The 13,523-nt window shown below is 34.7% G+C and overlaps 1 protein-coding gene across 1 annotated transcript in view; it reads left to right on the top strand.

Annotated features, from left to right (window-relative positions):
• Positions 1-8,456, top strand: part of FBXL17 (F-box and leucine rich repeat protein 17) — a gene marked incomplete at its 5' end in the record, with an annotated part of 440,618 nt that extends 432,162 nt beyond the window's left edge. Inside the window, one exon of the mRNA XM_015590345.2 lies at positions 5,614-8,456. Coding sequence (XP_015445831.1) covers positions 5,614-5,754 — 141 coding nt within the window. The remainder of the gene's footprint in view (positions 1-5,613) is intronic.
• Positions 8,457-13,523: the final 5,067 nt, after the last annotated feature.

Genomic DNA, 13,523 nt, shown 5'->3' with positions numbered 1-13,523 from the left:
AATTAGTGTTCACTTTTTGCATGGATGCTTTCTCCCTCCATCAAAAAAAAAAAAAAATTAGCGATTTTTAGTGGTTTATAGGCATACCTCAGAGAAACTGCGGGTTTAGTTCCAGACCACCGTAATAAAGTGAGTATCACAATAAAGCAAGTTGTAATCTTTTGCTGGTGGAGGGTCTTGCCTTCAATTTGTAAAAAAAACACAACATCTGTGAAGCTCAATAAAGTGAAGCACAGTAGAACGAGATGTGCCTGTATTATATTCCTGTGTGGTTTTAATAGACTCACGTGTCAAATATTTACCCCCAACAAGAAACATGTCCTATTTTAAAACACGAGTCAAAGAAGAAATAAGAATCGCTTAATATAAATGGTTTCTTCAGCAAATTTTATCAGAAATTGTTTTTTTGAACAATAGGTATCATTGAGGAGATAATTCGGGCTTAGGCTTACACTTATCTGGAACCTTCTGGGGAAACTTTTCATATGGAGGTAAAGAAATGGTGTGATGGTCTTAGATAAATTAGTTCAACTGAATCTCGAAAATTCTGAAGGTGCTCTCCTCATCCTTCCATAATAGCAGCAATAATAGAATGAAGCTATGGTGTGATTTACCTTAATTAACACAGCAATTTGCCTCACATTTTCAAAAAGTGCTAATACATGTTAACTCAAAATAGATTAAAATACCAGACAAATTGCTACTATCTTAAAAAGACTTATAATAATTTTGAAAAAGTAAATTATGGTTATACAGTCTTTGGAGAGAACTATAAAATCCAATCTTTCTTATATTTAAAAAAAAAAAAACCCATGGTACATGCTTTTCTCCCTTTAATCAGAGTAATTTCTTCAAATGACACCGCTGCATATTTCTTTAGGAAGATACAGTGCATTTTTCAAATCTCATGTGTAGTATAGGAGTTGCCATTGATAGTTTTTAGCAAGAGGAAAAGAAATTGCATACAGAAAACTGGGGATCATGGGGAAATTTTTTAAAATTCATCTTTAATGTTTTTTTATATTACATACATTTTATGAGTTGGAACAGAGAACAGTTCTTTTTATTCGTGCAAATGGAGTTGTGTATGACAAAATGTCTGCAAAATTTGTATGTAGGCGTAATGATTTAAAATGACGTGGACCCTCCCGATGTCTTACGCCGAACTCCTTCTCTAAGGCACCAAAACGCTTATAGAGTCTATACAAAGGGATGAGCATAATTTGTACTTCTGAGTAAATGACTTTCGTATAAAACTTGTCACAATATATAGCCAGGGGCACTATAAGTAAAAGAAAGAACTTTCCCTAGTGGGAGCACATGTATTTCCTTGAATAACTTCTACCCAACAAAGCTCTAAAATGGAATACTTGAATTTCCCCCACTGTTTTGTTTTCTAGAATTTACAGAGCACAGTTAGCAAAAAAGATTGCTTCGAAGACACATTATATCCACAGAGGATTACCAGTACCATGTTTCCTACAGCAGTACAAAGCCAAAGTACTGTCTATTCTTGCCCATAACCTATGAAAGCCAGAGAATTAACACAGTCTATATTTTCAAGTATAGGTATAGCTTATCTTTATATAAGAGAAATAGGAAAATTGAATTTTGATAAATAAAAGGATATATAAAACACATTAAGAGAGCTGACAAAATAAGTTAACCCTCCCATGAAAGCCTTTACTAAAGTAAACAATTATTCTCTTATTTACATACTTCATAAATCCATATCTTCGTCTATCAAGTTTGCATAAGATGAATTGTATTTCTTCCTGCAAAATAGTTATCACATGGAGATATTTTCTTTTTTCAAAATTGGACCTCCAAAGCAAATTGCCTGTTAACCCTAGGTGTAAAACTTTGTACAGGCTCTTGAGTGGTTTAGAAAAGATGTACTGTGGAAGACGTCCCCATCTTTATGGTGGGTTTAAATGTTTTCCCTTCTCCATACTTTGTTTCATCTATTTTTAGTTAGTTGTTCCTTGCATGTTAAGTGTCTTGGAGCATGTTTACTTCCTTCATAATGTGGTACAGGTTTTCTGAGGGTTCTCTCTGACCAAGTGACTTCGGCTCTCCCTTAGTGAGATCTACATCCTTCTGGGTTTGTTAGGAGGGAAGAAGGTAACCTAACTGTCGCATGGGGAACATCAGGTAAAGAAAAGGGAGGATTTCCAGAGAATGGATCATTGAAAGCCTGGAGCGTGTTATTAAAGAAAGTTCTGGAATCTCCTCCAGAGAGCATTAAGATAAAATTGATTCTTGTATATGAAGTAGAAATTAAAGGTTACTTCTTGCTCTGTGATTATTTTATTTTGAAAGTTATAACTTACATTATAAAGGTTTATTTCTGAAATATCTCAGGAGTAGAAAAATACTGAGCATCACTGTAGAGAATTGGTCGCCTTAACATGTTGTTAATTAACTCATACATTTGACAACCGTGCCTACTGTAATAATAAGAGCTACCATTTGGGGACCTTTTTTAGTCACAGTGTTAGGCATATCATTGCTTTTAATCCTTTATAACAGTCTTATGATATAATTACTTTTATCCTGTTTTTACGGTTGAGAAAACCAAATCTTAAAGGAGTAAAGTGAAACCAGGATTCAAAGCCGTTTTCGGCTGACTCTAAAGTCTGTGGTATGAACCACGGTTGCCATGTTTCTTCTCTTTTTTGTGCACTGCTCAATAGCCTTAAAAATAAAAGCAGAGGCTTTTATTCAGGTAGAAGAGAGAGGCAAGTAAAGAGATGATTGCAGTGCGATATGAAAGTGCTTAAATAAAAGACAAACCTTGCAGGGTGCCAACCATGGGTGCGCAGAGAAGGGGTGACGAGCTAGACTTGCTTAGGGAAGGCTTCCTGAAGAAGGGAATTCCTGAACTGAATGTGGGTTCCTCAGGAAATTGTTGGTCTTTGTGGTTAGTACATTAGTGTCTGGCTTTGCCTTGCTCTTGGGTTTCTATGTTTTATTTGTAGTTTGTTATCGTCTTATCATTTATTCACTGATAACTGGGCCTGGCTCATGGATATAAAAAATGATCGTGGCTCTTATGGATCTTACGTTAGAGCAAAGCGATCACTAACTAACTTTATAAGTACTATGCAAGAAAAGTAGGCAATATTGGAAGAGTGAATTACCTAAAAGCCTTACCTAATTTAAGGGAGCGGAGTGGGGATAGGGCGGTGATCAGAATTACCAGGGGAAATGACATGGGATTTAAGAACTCAAGAATGAGTAGGGTTAAAAAGGTGAAGGGAAACAATAACCAAGATATGGAAACAACTTAAATGCCTATCGGCAGGTAATTGGATAAAGAAATTATGGTTCATATATACAATGAAGTATTACTCAGCCATTAAAAAAAAATGAAATCCTACCATTGCAATGGCATGGATGGACCTAGAGGTTATTATGCTGACTGAAATAAGTCAGACAGAGAAAGATAGATACCATATGATTTCACTTATATGCGGTATCTAAGGAACAAAAAGAACAAACTCATCAAAAACAGACTCACAAATATAGTGAACAATTTGGTGATGGACAGAGGGGAGGGGGATTGGGAGGCTGGGAGAAAGGGGTGAAGTCTTAAAGAAGTACAAATTAGTAGTTGATAGTTGGGCACGGGCTTGGGGACCATGGAAGAGGGAATGTAGTTAGCATTAATATGATGACTACGTGGAGGGCCAGAGGAGGGAGGGAGCAATAGGGAGGATTGTTTTATGAACATTATAGATGTCTAACTAATGTACTGTATACTTGAAACTAATTTAAATAAATAAATTTATTTTTTAAAAAAAAAGATTACAAAATAAGTGAAGGAGAATATAATCAATAAAATTGTGATAACTCTGTATAGTAACAAATGGCTAGTAGACTTAAGGTGATCACATCATAAAGTATATAAATGTCAAATCACTGTGTTATACACCTGAAACTAATATAATATTGTATGCCAACCATATACTTTAATTTAATTTTTTTTTAAATGAATGGAAAGTAGGCATGAGAAGATGGTTTTAAGGAGGAAGTGCATTAAAAAGTATTCCAGGTAAAGAGAACAGCATGTGCATAGGACTTGAGGCCAGACAGAATTTGGACAGCCTGATAATATGAAATTAGGTTAGGTGACTGGATAGTATCAAAAATATGCTAGAGAGATATACAGGGCTCAATGATATATGACATTCTAAGTGTACTATTATAAACTGCCTCAACGTAAGCAAGACTTAGAACATAAATTTAAATTTAAAAAATAAAAAATTATGTTGCTTAAAACTCGTGATATTCTCAAATCTAATTTATATATCAGTTTTTCTTTTTTACTCAAAATTATTTTCTCATTTTTGAAAACAAAATGTTATATATCATATCTACATTATAGAAAGATTTAATCGTATGGCTTGGTTGAATTTGGAATAAACATTGATTTAAATACAAGCAAGTCTTGAATAGGGAGATATTCTGACAAAGGTTATCATCAATACAATATTGAAATACCAACTCTCAATTTAAAAAAAGAAAAACATTGTATGTAACATAGTGTTCCAAATCACCCAGAAAACTCCATATTATTTTAGAATAGTGCAGATGACTGAATGTCATAGTCGTCATACTTCTAAGCAGGCTTTCAAAGCAAACAGCAAGGGTTTGATGCTGTTTAAGACTTTTCCTGGTGGTCCTGATCTTTTTCAATAATGGACAGACATGGAGAGGGAGCACAAAAATGTGTTTCACAAGTATTTTCTTTCAGACCAGCTTACTTAGTATAAATGAAATATTGATGTATTTGAAAATGCCCAGATGTTCAATAAAGATTTTAAATAAAGCTACCTAAAAGTTGTGGTTCTTAGGTTAATCATTTATTTATCTAAAGGATGAAGGAAGCTGTCTACTTCTGTGATATGAACTGCAATCAGCTTTAAAATAATTGACAAATTAATCCCTTCACAGCACAGCAATTGTAAAGGTGTTAGTTTTAATTAGGCCTGTCTGATTGCCTTGTCTAATCAAGAATCAAGGTGGTATCTTTGATGGTTAAGGTCTAGTGGGGCCATCCCTGACCTGCCAACCATGTATGTTTTAATTATTGATTCCTCACATTTCAGCACTTTTCACAAAGAGTCTTGAAGTTTGCAATACCTTAACATTTAAAGGGAAGAAAAATCAACATTTTCTCCCAACACTTCCATCTAGAATCTTGTGTATCCTCTCCACCAATCTACAATTTTGTCCTAAAAACTCTGTCAGGTTGATGACTAAGTCAAATGCACATTCAAATGCTATCTTACTGCAGCCTTACCTCCCAAGCACTAGATTTTCAATGGACACTATTAGGATCTCAGCAAGTCACAGTCATTTATGCTTCTAGAAAACACAGTTGATTTCTTGATATCATATGTCTTTTAAAAAGTCAGTAAGGGAATATGTAGTACATAGGAAACCAGGGAGTTCAGACAAAAAGGGACACAGCTCTTTTCACTAAACACTGCAGAGAAGGAATGGGGGGAGGGGGTTCTTAGCGCCATTAGCGTCATGCCAGTGGGCGTGGGCAGCTGGCCGTTTCAGTGGTCCCTGTGCATGACGGTGGCTCTTCTTCGGTTACAGGTCAATGAAGTGACGGTGGAACAGCTGGTGCAGCAGTACCCTCACATCACCTTCAGCACCGTCCTGCAGGACTGCAAGAGGACCTTGGAGAGAGCCTATCAGATGGGCTGGACCCCCAACATGTCTGCCGCCTCCTCCTAACACTCCTGCCCAGGCTTAGATCCACTTGGATCACTCAGCAGGGCAGAAAGGAATTGTAGATTTGGGGTGGGTGGTCTCCTGGAAAGGTTTTAACTGTCACATGTCTATGTGTGTACCCAAGTGTGTATATTTGTGTCTCGTTTGCATACTGCACAGCATAAGCGCAATTGCTATTTATTCTCAGGTGAGCTGGGTTTTTTCTTAAAAATTAAAGATTGTGAAAGCCGGAAACCTTTTAGTTTTCAGTTCGAAGGCTTATTTCTCTAGAAAGATGTTCTGTTCCTACCATGGAGTCAAAAAAAATCAAATATATTATTTCGAGCTTCTAATTACTGCCACTTGATGATACCCCAAAATGCAGGCTATTGCCTTCTTTTCTGGTGAGATAGAATTGTGCATGTCTACTGATGACAACCAGAACATAGGTGAGGTTACACTAATTAGAAGCCTGGAAACCTTTTCGAAATTTCAAGTCCATGTACACATATAGGTTCTCACACTCTCTCATATGCATGCACCTGTGCCCGCATATGCATATCAGGGCAGTTTCTTTCTAGATCATTTTCTGACAGAGGGGCCTTTCTCCAGGCCACTGAGAGAGCGTGTCAGCCACAGGTGGCCAGCTTGCTATCTGGTAGGCAACTTAGGGACTAGAGAAGATAAAGCCTTTTGTAAAATTTTTCTGTGGAGGCAGCAATCTGAACTCCTCTGGCCAGCTCACAGAAGTTAATTATTCATTATTCTACAAATGCATTCTGTTGAGTAATACATTTTTTAGTTGGGTTTTATGTTAACATTATGTTAGCTTTTATTTCATGCATAGTAACTGGTCTGGATATATTTTAATGATATTTGGAGCTAATTTTAGCATTATCCACATTAAAGCCACCAATGTAATTAATGGTGTGAAGTTATTTTTTAAAAATCTACAGATCACTTAATTATTTTTGTTAATTTGGGTAATTATGAAATTATATTTCTGAGATTTGGGGGGAGTCACAATAGAAGATTAATGAGTGAGATGTAAGTAGACAATCTTTTTTTTTTTTTTTTTGCTTTGCTTTGCTTTGGGCTTTAGAACAGGTTTTTTGGATATATGCATGTTATTTTTTGAATAGTTCTTATGCTACTGCAAAAGTCTATTGCTGGTTAATGTATGAGTTAAGAAGAAATATTATAAAATCTTTTCATTAAGATTCTGTTTACACTTGTCAGAAATAAGCATTTCTTTGTTTAAAGATTGACACCTTTCAGTTAAGAAAATATCTATCAGTAAATGAATATAAGTTTTGATTTCACACATCTTTACAATTAATTCATATTAGGGACTCAGGCTCAACTAACCTTTCCTGTGTCCAGGTTTATAATCAAGACAGCAGGGAGCCTTTTTACACTAAAGAGTGATTATCTTTCCCAGTAGAGCTAGGTACAAAACCCTGACTTGTGAGTTTTGCTATTTATTCTTCCCCAAAGTGGACATAGCTGTTCTTTGGTCTTTAACGGTGATACTAAAGTTTGAGTTGTTAAACCACATTGCTAAAATGAGACTAGCCATAAGAAACAAGAAATAGCTTTACATTCAAATGCCATTCACTTACTCATAATGACTCCAAAAAATGTAAACAACTCTTTCTTTTGTTATGTCAACATGTTTCTGCTGTGGCATCTTTTTTTGCTTTTAATCCCAGTTAGGGAAATCTAGTAAGTAACCACCAAGGGTATTTTTTTTTTTTAAATCACTAAATGGGTTACTAATTTAACTTGAAGGGAATAAAATTTGTGTAAGAAAAAAAGCTGTTTACTATTAATAAATTGCAGTTCTTACATATCAAACTATATCATTTTCATATTCATTTCCCCTCCATTGAAAAAATATCTTAAATCATAATATTTTAACTGGTTTTTAATCCAAAACTAATTTATAAGACAGTATGTATAGTAATAGTAGCTTGAGTGAATAAGCAAAATTTTAATTTTTATATATGTCACACTATATTTTAAATAGTTAAAAAAGACAAAAGAAGGAAGAGCCATTGATGATATAGATGGTGCCATTTCAGTTCAAAGTTGTAATAATCTTTGGAGTGTTACAGTTTGGTTGTCAAATGGTTTCAGAAGTGTATAATTGATTTTTGTTTAATGTTGCGTTGTTTGAATCTAAAGTACAGCACTATAACATGCTTCAGCTTGGGGTGGGTGGTGGGAGGGGACTTGCACTTAATTCTTTAAGTTGTTGGCTAATCCAGAAAGCCTGATGCAACATAACCTGGAAAACTGCTTTGGTGTTTTTGTAGAAATCTGTAGAAATATCATATCTAGCCTCAAAGCATTAATCTCAAAAAACAACCAGAAAAAGCATTACCCTGAGTGATCCTATGATGGTTGTTGAATGTGTTCTCATTAGATGCTTTACAAGGAGGCTTAAAATGATTTTTCTGGGCAATATAGAGTTTCTTTTTTTTGCTTAGAATGTCATAAATATATGTGAACATGTTTATTGCAGGGCTTTTTATCCTCTCCAAAATGTCAGCAGTATTTTCAGAATAAAGACTATAAAATACATTGCTGTAGTGGAAAATTCTGGTCCTTTGTCTTTAACGTCTTTTTGAGTGGATAAAGGAAATTCACCCAGTTTGTAGTTTCTCTATTTCTGTGAATCTTTTGACCTTGCAATGGGTTGCAATAAAAGAAAAACAAAACCTCGTGTCTTTTGATTTATTTTAGAGAGAATAAATGGCCTCCCTGATGCCAGTTGGGTGTGAGGCATGTAGCAGTCCAGGTCCTTATGTTTTTACTATGGACTTTACGTAGGTTTGACTAACTGAAAATAATAAGACAGTTTAGGAGATTCTAATTTGGTTTGATTACTGAGATAACATAAACTTCAAGGGTTTAAACAAGTGGTTTGTTTCAAATCCCATTCCCGAAACAGTCATTTATTTAGCCATGTTTTCAAGTTTTCAAAAGTAAATAAATATACTTATTGAGTTAAAAAAAAATATGCCAGGCACTGGGCATTTAAAGAGCCTATCCTCTAGTTGCTCATATTGTAGCAAGGACCTGCTCTTGAAAATTAGCAATAGCCGTGAAATATATCAGATGTAATAATGGGTGTGGTTGGAGGAAGCAACCATTGGACAGAGTAGCACCTTTGGGAAGGAAGAGCATCACAGAGGAGGAGCTTTTTTAAAAAAATTAAATATATTAGAGGGACAGCAGTTAACATTATATACCTTTCAAGTATACAATTCTATAATACATCATCTGTAAATTGCATTGTGTGCTCACAACCTAAAGTCTATTCTTCTGTCACCATATATTTGACCCCCTTTACCCTCTTCGTCCTATGAGTCCATTTTGTTTGATTTTGCTCTCTTGTTTTTATCTCCCACAAAGAGTGAAATCATACTTTTTTGTCCTTTTCCATCTGACTTATTTCACTTTGCATGAAGACCTATCCATGTTGTCACAACTGGCAACTTACATTTCATCATTTCTTTTGGCTGAGTAATATTCCAAATGTATATATGCACCACATCTTATCCAGTCATCAGCTGAAGGATACTTAGGTTGTTTCCATGTCTTGGCTATTGTGAATAATGGCACAATGAATGTAGGGATACATATATTTTTACAAATAAGTGCCTTTGAGTTTTAGAAGTAGATACCCAGAAGACAGATTGCTGTGTCTCACGGTAGCTCTATTTTTAATTTACTGAAGAACATCCATACTATTTTCCATAGTGGCTGTACCAATGTACATTCCCACCAACAGTGTACAATGATTCCCTTTTCTCCATATCTTCTCTAACATTTGTTTTTTCTCATCTTATTGGTAATAGCCACCCTAACAGGTGTGATGTTGTTTCTCGTCGCGGTTTTGATTTGCGTTTCCCTTACAGCTAGTGAAGTTGAGCTTCTTTTAAGTATCTGTTGGCCTTGTGTTTGTCTTCTTGGGAAAAATGTCTCTTCAGGTCCTCTGCCTATTTTTTAATTGGATTGTTTTGTTGTTGAGTTATATGAGTTGTTTACATATTTTGGATGTTAGCCCCTTATTAGAGGTATCATTTGCAAATATCTTCTCTCCTTTAGTTGGTTGCCTTTTATTTTGTTGTTTGCTTTTGCTGTGCAAAAGCTTTTTGGTTTGATATAACCCCAGTCATTTATTTTTGCTTTTATTTCCCTTGCTTTTGGGATCAAGTTCACGAAAATCTCTCTGAGACTAAAGTCCTTAAGTTTAGTACTTCTCTTTTCTTCTATGTATTTTATTGTCTCAATCTTTAAACCAAATTACTATTCAAATCTTTGTTCCATTTTGAGTTAATTTTTGTATGGCGTCAGAGAGAAATCTAATTTCTTTTGTATGTGGCTTTCCAATTTTCCCAACACTATTTATTGAAGAGGCATTCCATTCTCCAATGTATGTTTTTGCCTCCTTTGTTGAAAACCAGTTGCCCATATATATGTAGGTTTATTTCTGGGATCTCAATTCTGTCCCATTGGTCTGTGTATCTGTTTTTCTGTCAAAGCCATGCTGTAGCTTTGTAGTATAATTTGAAATCAGGGAGTGTAATACCTACCTCCAACTTTGTTCTTTTTTCTCAGGATTTCTTTGGCTATTTGGAATCTTTTGTGATTCCATACAAATTTGAGAATTTTTTGTTCTGTTTCTTTGAAAAATGCCTTTGGGATTATGATGGGGATTGCATTAAATCTGTATATTGCTTTGGGTAATGTGGCCATTTAACTATGCTAATACTTCCAATCTATGAACATGGAATATCTTTCCATTTCTTTATGTCTTCTTCAGTTTTTCAACAGTGCCTTATAGTTTTCAAGGCATAGGTCCTTCACTTTGTTTATTCCTAGGAATTTTATCCTTTTTGTTGCAATTGAAAATGGAATTATTTTTTTCATTTCTTTTTCTGATATTTCAAAAACATTGATTTTATATCCTGCAACTTTATTAGTTTATTGTTTCTAATAGTATTTTGGTAAAGTCTTCAGGGTTTTCTACACATAGAATCATGTCATCTGCAAATAGTGACGGTTTTACTTCTTCATTCCCAATTTCGATGCCTTTTATTTCTTTCTCTTGGCTGATTGCTCTGGCTAGGATTTTCAATATTCTGTTGAGTAACAGCGGTGAGAGTGGGCATCCTTGTCTTGTTCTTAACCTTAGAGGAAAAGCTTTCAGTTTTTCACCATTGATTATGACATTAGCTGAATGTTTGTCATATATGGCTTTTATTATGTTGAGATACTTTTATACCTATTTTATTGTTTTAATCATAAATAGATGTTTTATCTTGTCAAACGTTTTTTATGATACATCTATTGGTATGATCATATGTTTTTTATCTTTTATTAATATGATGTATTACATTGATTGGTTTGCATATGTTGAACCATCCTTGCATCCCAGGGATGACTCCACTTGATCATGATGTATTATCTTTTTAATGTATTGTTGTATTAGATTTGCTAGACTTAGTTTAGGATTTTTGCATCTATGTTCATTAGAGATATTGACCTATAATTTTCTTTTTTGTATTGTCCCTGCCTGGTTTTGGTATCAGGGTAATGATGGCCTCATAAAATAAGTGAAGAAGTATTCTGGGGAGAAGCTTTTAAGAAGAGTTTGAGGAATAGCAGGAGTTTACCGAACTTACTGTGGGGAATGAAGGGAGGGCAACATGAAAAATGGAAAAAAATATGTACAGTGGCATGAGGGAATGAGACAGAAAAGGCAAGTTCAGGGCCTTTGTGGTAAATGAGTAAAGTAGGAGGATATATTCTGTAGTGGCAGAAAGTCGGAAAAGATTCTAGAGCTAATAATCATAAACTTTTCATGGCCTACTAAAGAGATTGGACTTACGGAAAAAAATCGGATCCACTAGAAAAGTCTTGCCCTGAATTCTTTCAACAGGTAGAAATTTAAATACAGGTCTCTATTTCTGGCAATATAGTCAGATGAAGATCCTGAAAGATTTTCTGCTAGGTAACATTTAAAAGTTTTTATTAAAATATTTAAACCCTTTTAATTGACTGGATGTGCCTGCAGGAAAGGAAAAAAACCTTTTGTGGCCAGATCAGAATGGGGACATAAATCTAGACCAGAGGTCAGCAAACCATAGCCCCTGGCCCAACATAGCTAGAGATATTTTTGTAAAGTTTTATTGGAACATGATTACATGCATTTGTGTATGTACTTTATATGGCTGCTTTCTTGCTACAACAGAGAGTTGAGTCATTTTGACAAAAGCCATGTGGTCCATGAAGTCAAAAATTTTACTATCTAGTCCTTTACAGAAAAAAGTTTGCTAACTCCTGGTCTAGTGGACTGGTTCTCAGAGTGTGGCCCCCAGACCAGTCGCATCAACATCACCTGAGAACTTGCTAGAAATACAAATACTTGAGCCCCACCTCAGACCTATTAACTCAGAGAATAAGGCCTAGCAATCTGTATTTTAGAAGATCCTTTCAGTGATGCTGATGCATGTGAATCCTTCACCTCTAGACAGATAAGCTTGGAAACTACCAGAATATGGGAAACTATATTGATCACCATAGCCTCAGGAATGTATAAAGAGCTTTGGGCCAGTGAATAATGGGGAACTGAATCAGAGTGCACCTCACATAAAACCAAGATCCCTGAAAGGCAATAGCCTTTTACAAACAGTGAACTAAAATAAAACAAAACAAAAATTGAAGAGGCAGACAGGAAGAAAAATTACCATTTTCAGCCTTGGCTATTCATGTTTTTGTTTTATTTTTTGTTTAAGGTTCCTCTGCAAACCATGGGAATTAATAGCCACTGGCTACCATTCATATGAGTTTAGTACCTGAATCTACACTATTAGCATAGTTTATGTTGCTTATAATTGCATTTTTAAAAGGATTCACTTTTGTCATGCTCATTGCCTGACAAAAGCAGACAAAAATCATTCCTGGAGAAAGGTAACCCTCAATCCAGCCTCAAAAGAAACCCCACAAATAGAGTGCCAGCTAATATAAATTCAATCTAAAATCACAAAATAAACCATTATTACAAGTCAACAAAAAAAAACAAACAATAGATCTACATCTTCAAAGTCTTCATTATTAGATTTTATAATATATAATACAAAATTAATATTTGATACATTCAAAGATATAAAAAAATTATTTAAAAATATATAAGAAAAAGAAACTACCCAAAATGAACAGATTCACTTTTAAAAGAAATAGAATTTTTAGAAATGAAATAATAATTGAAAATTAAAATGGAAGGCTTGAGGAAATTCAGCTAAAGGGAGAATTTTAAACTGAAAGGTAGATCTGAGTAAAGTAAAAGGAAAATTTTTTTAAAAAATAACGGGTTTTTTCTTTTGTATGGATAATTTCCGTATGGAAAACTGAGACATTAAGACACATGGGATGTAGTATGAGACTTTCCAACGGTCTTTCTAATCTTTCAGAAGAAAAAAGAATAGGGGAAAGGTAATGTTTAAAGAGATAATGGAGTTTCCATTTGTTTATAGAGAAGGGAACAAGATGTTAGAGGAGAATATCAAAGGCTTAGTTTTGGATGCGTTAATTTTGAGATGCTCATTAGACATCCAAGTAAGTATATTGAATATGCAGGTGAATATAGATATCCAGTTCAGAGGAGAGGTACATAGATGGTCTATAAGTGTCATTTAAAACCAAAGCCTGTCTGAAATCATTATCCTCAATCATGAGCCATTAGTTTGATAGAAAGAGAAGCCTAAGGACCATGTCTTGCA

This window comes from Pteropus alecto, unplaced genomic scaffold, assembly GCF_000325575.1.
Source record: "Pteropus alecto unplaced genomic scaffold, ASM32557v1 scaffold20, whole genome shotgun sequence".
NCBI lineage: Eukaryota > Metazoa > Chordata > Mammalia > Chiroptera > Pteropodidae > Pteropus > Pteropus alecto.
Note: the sequence above shows the minus strand (reverse complement) of the source record. Positions and strands in the feature narration are given on the sequence as shown.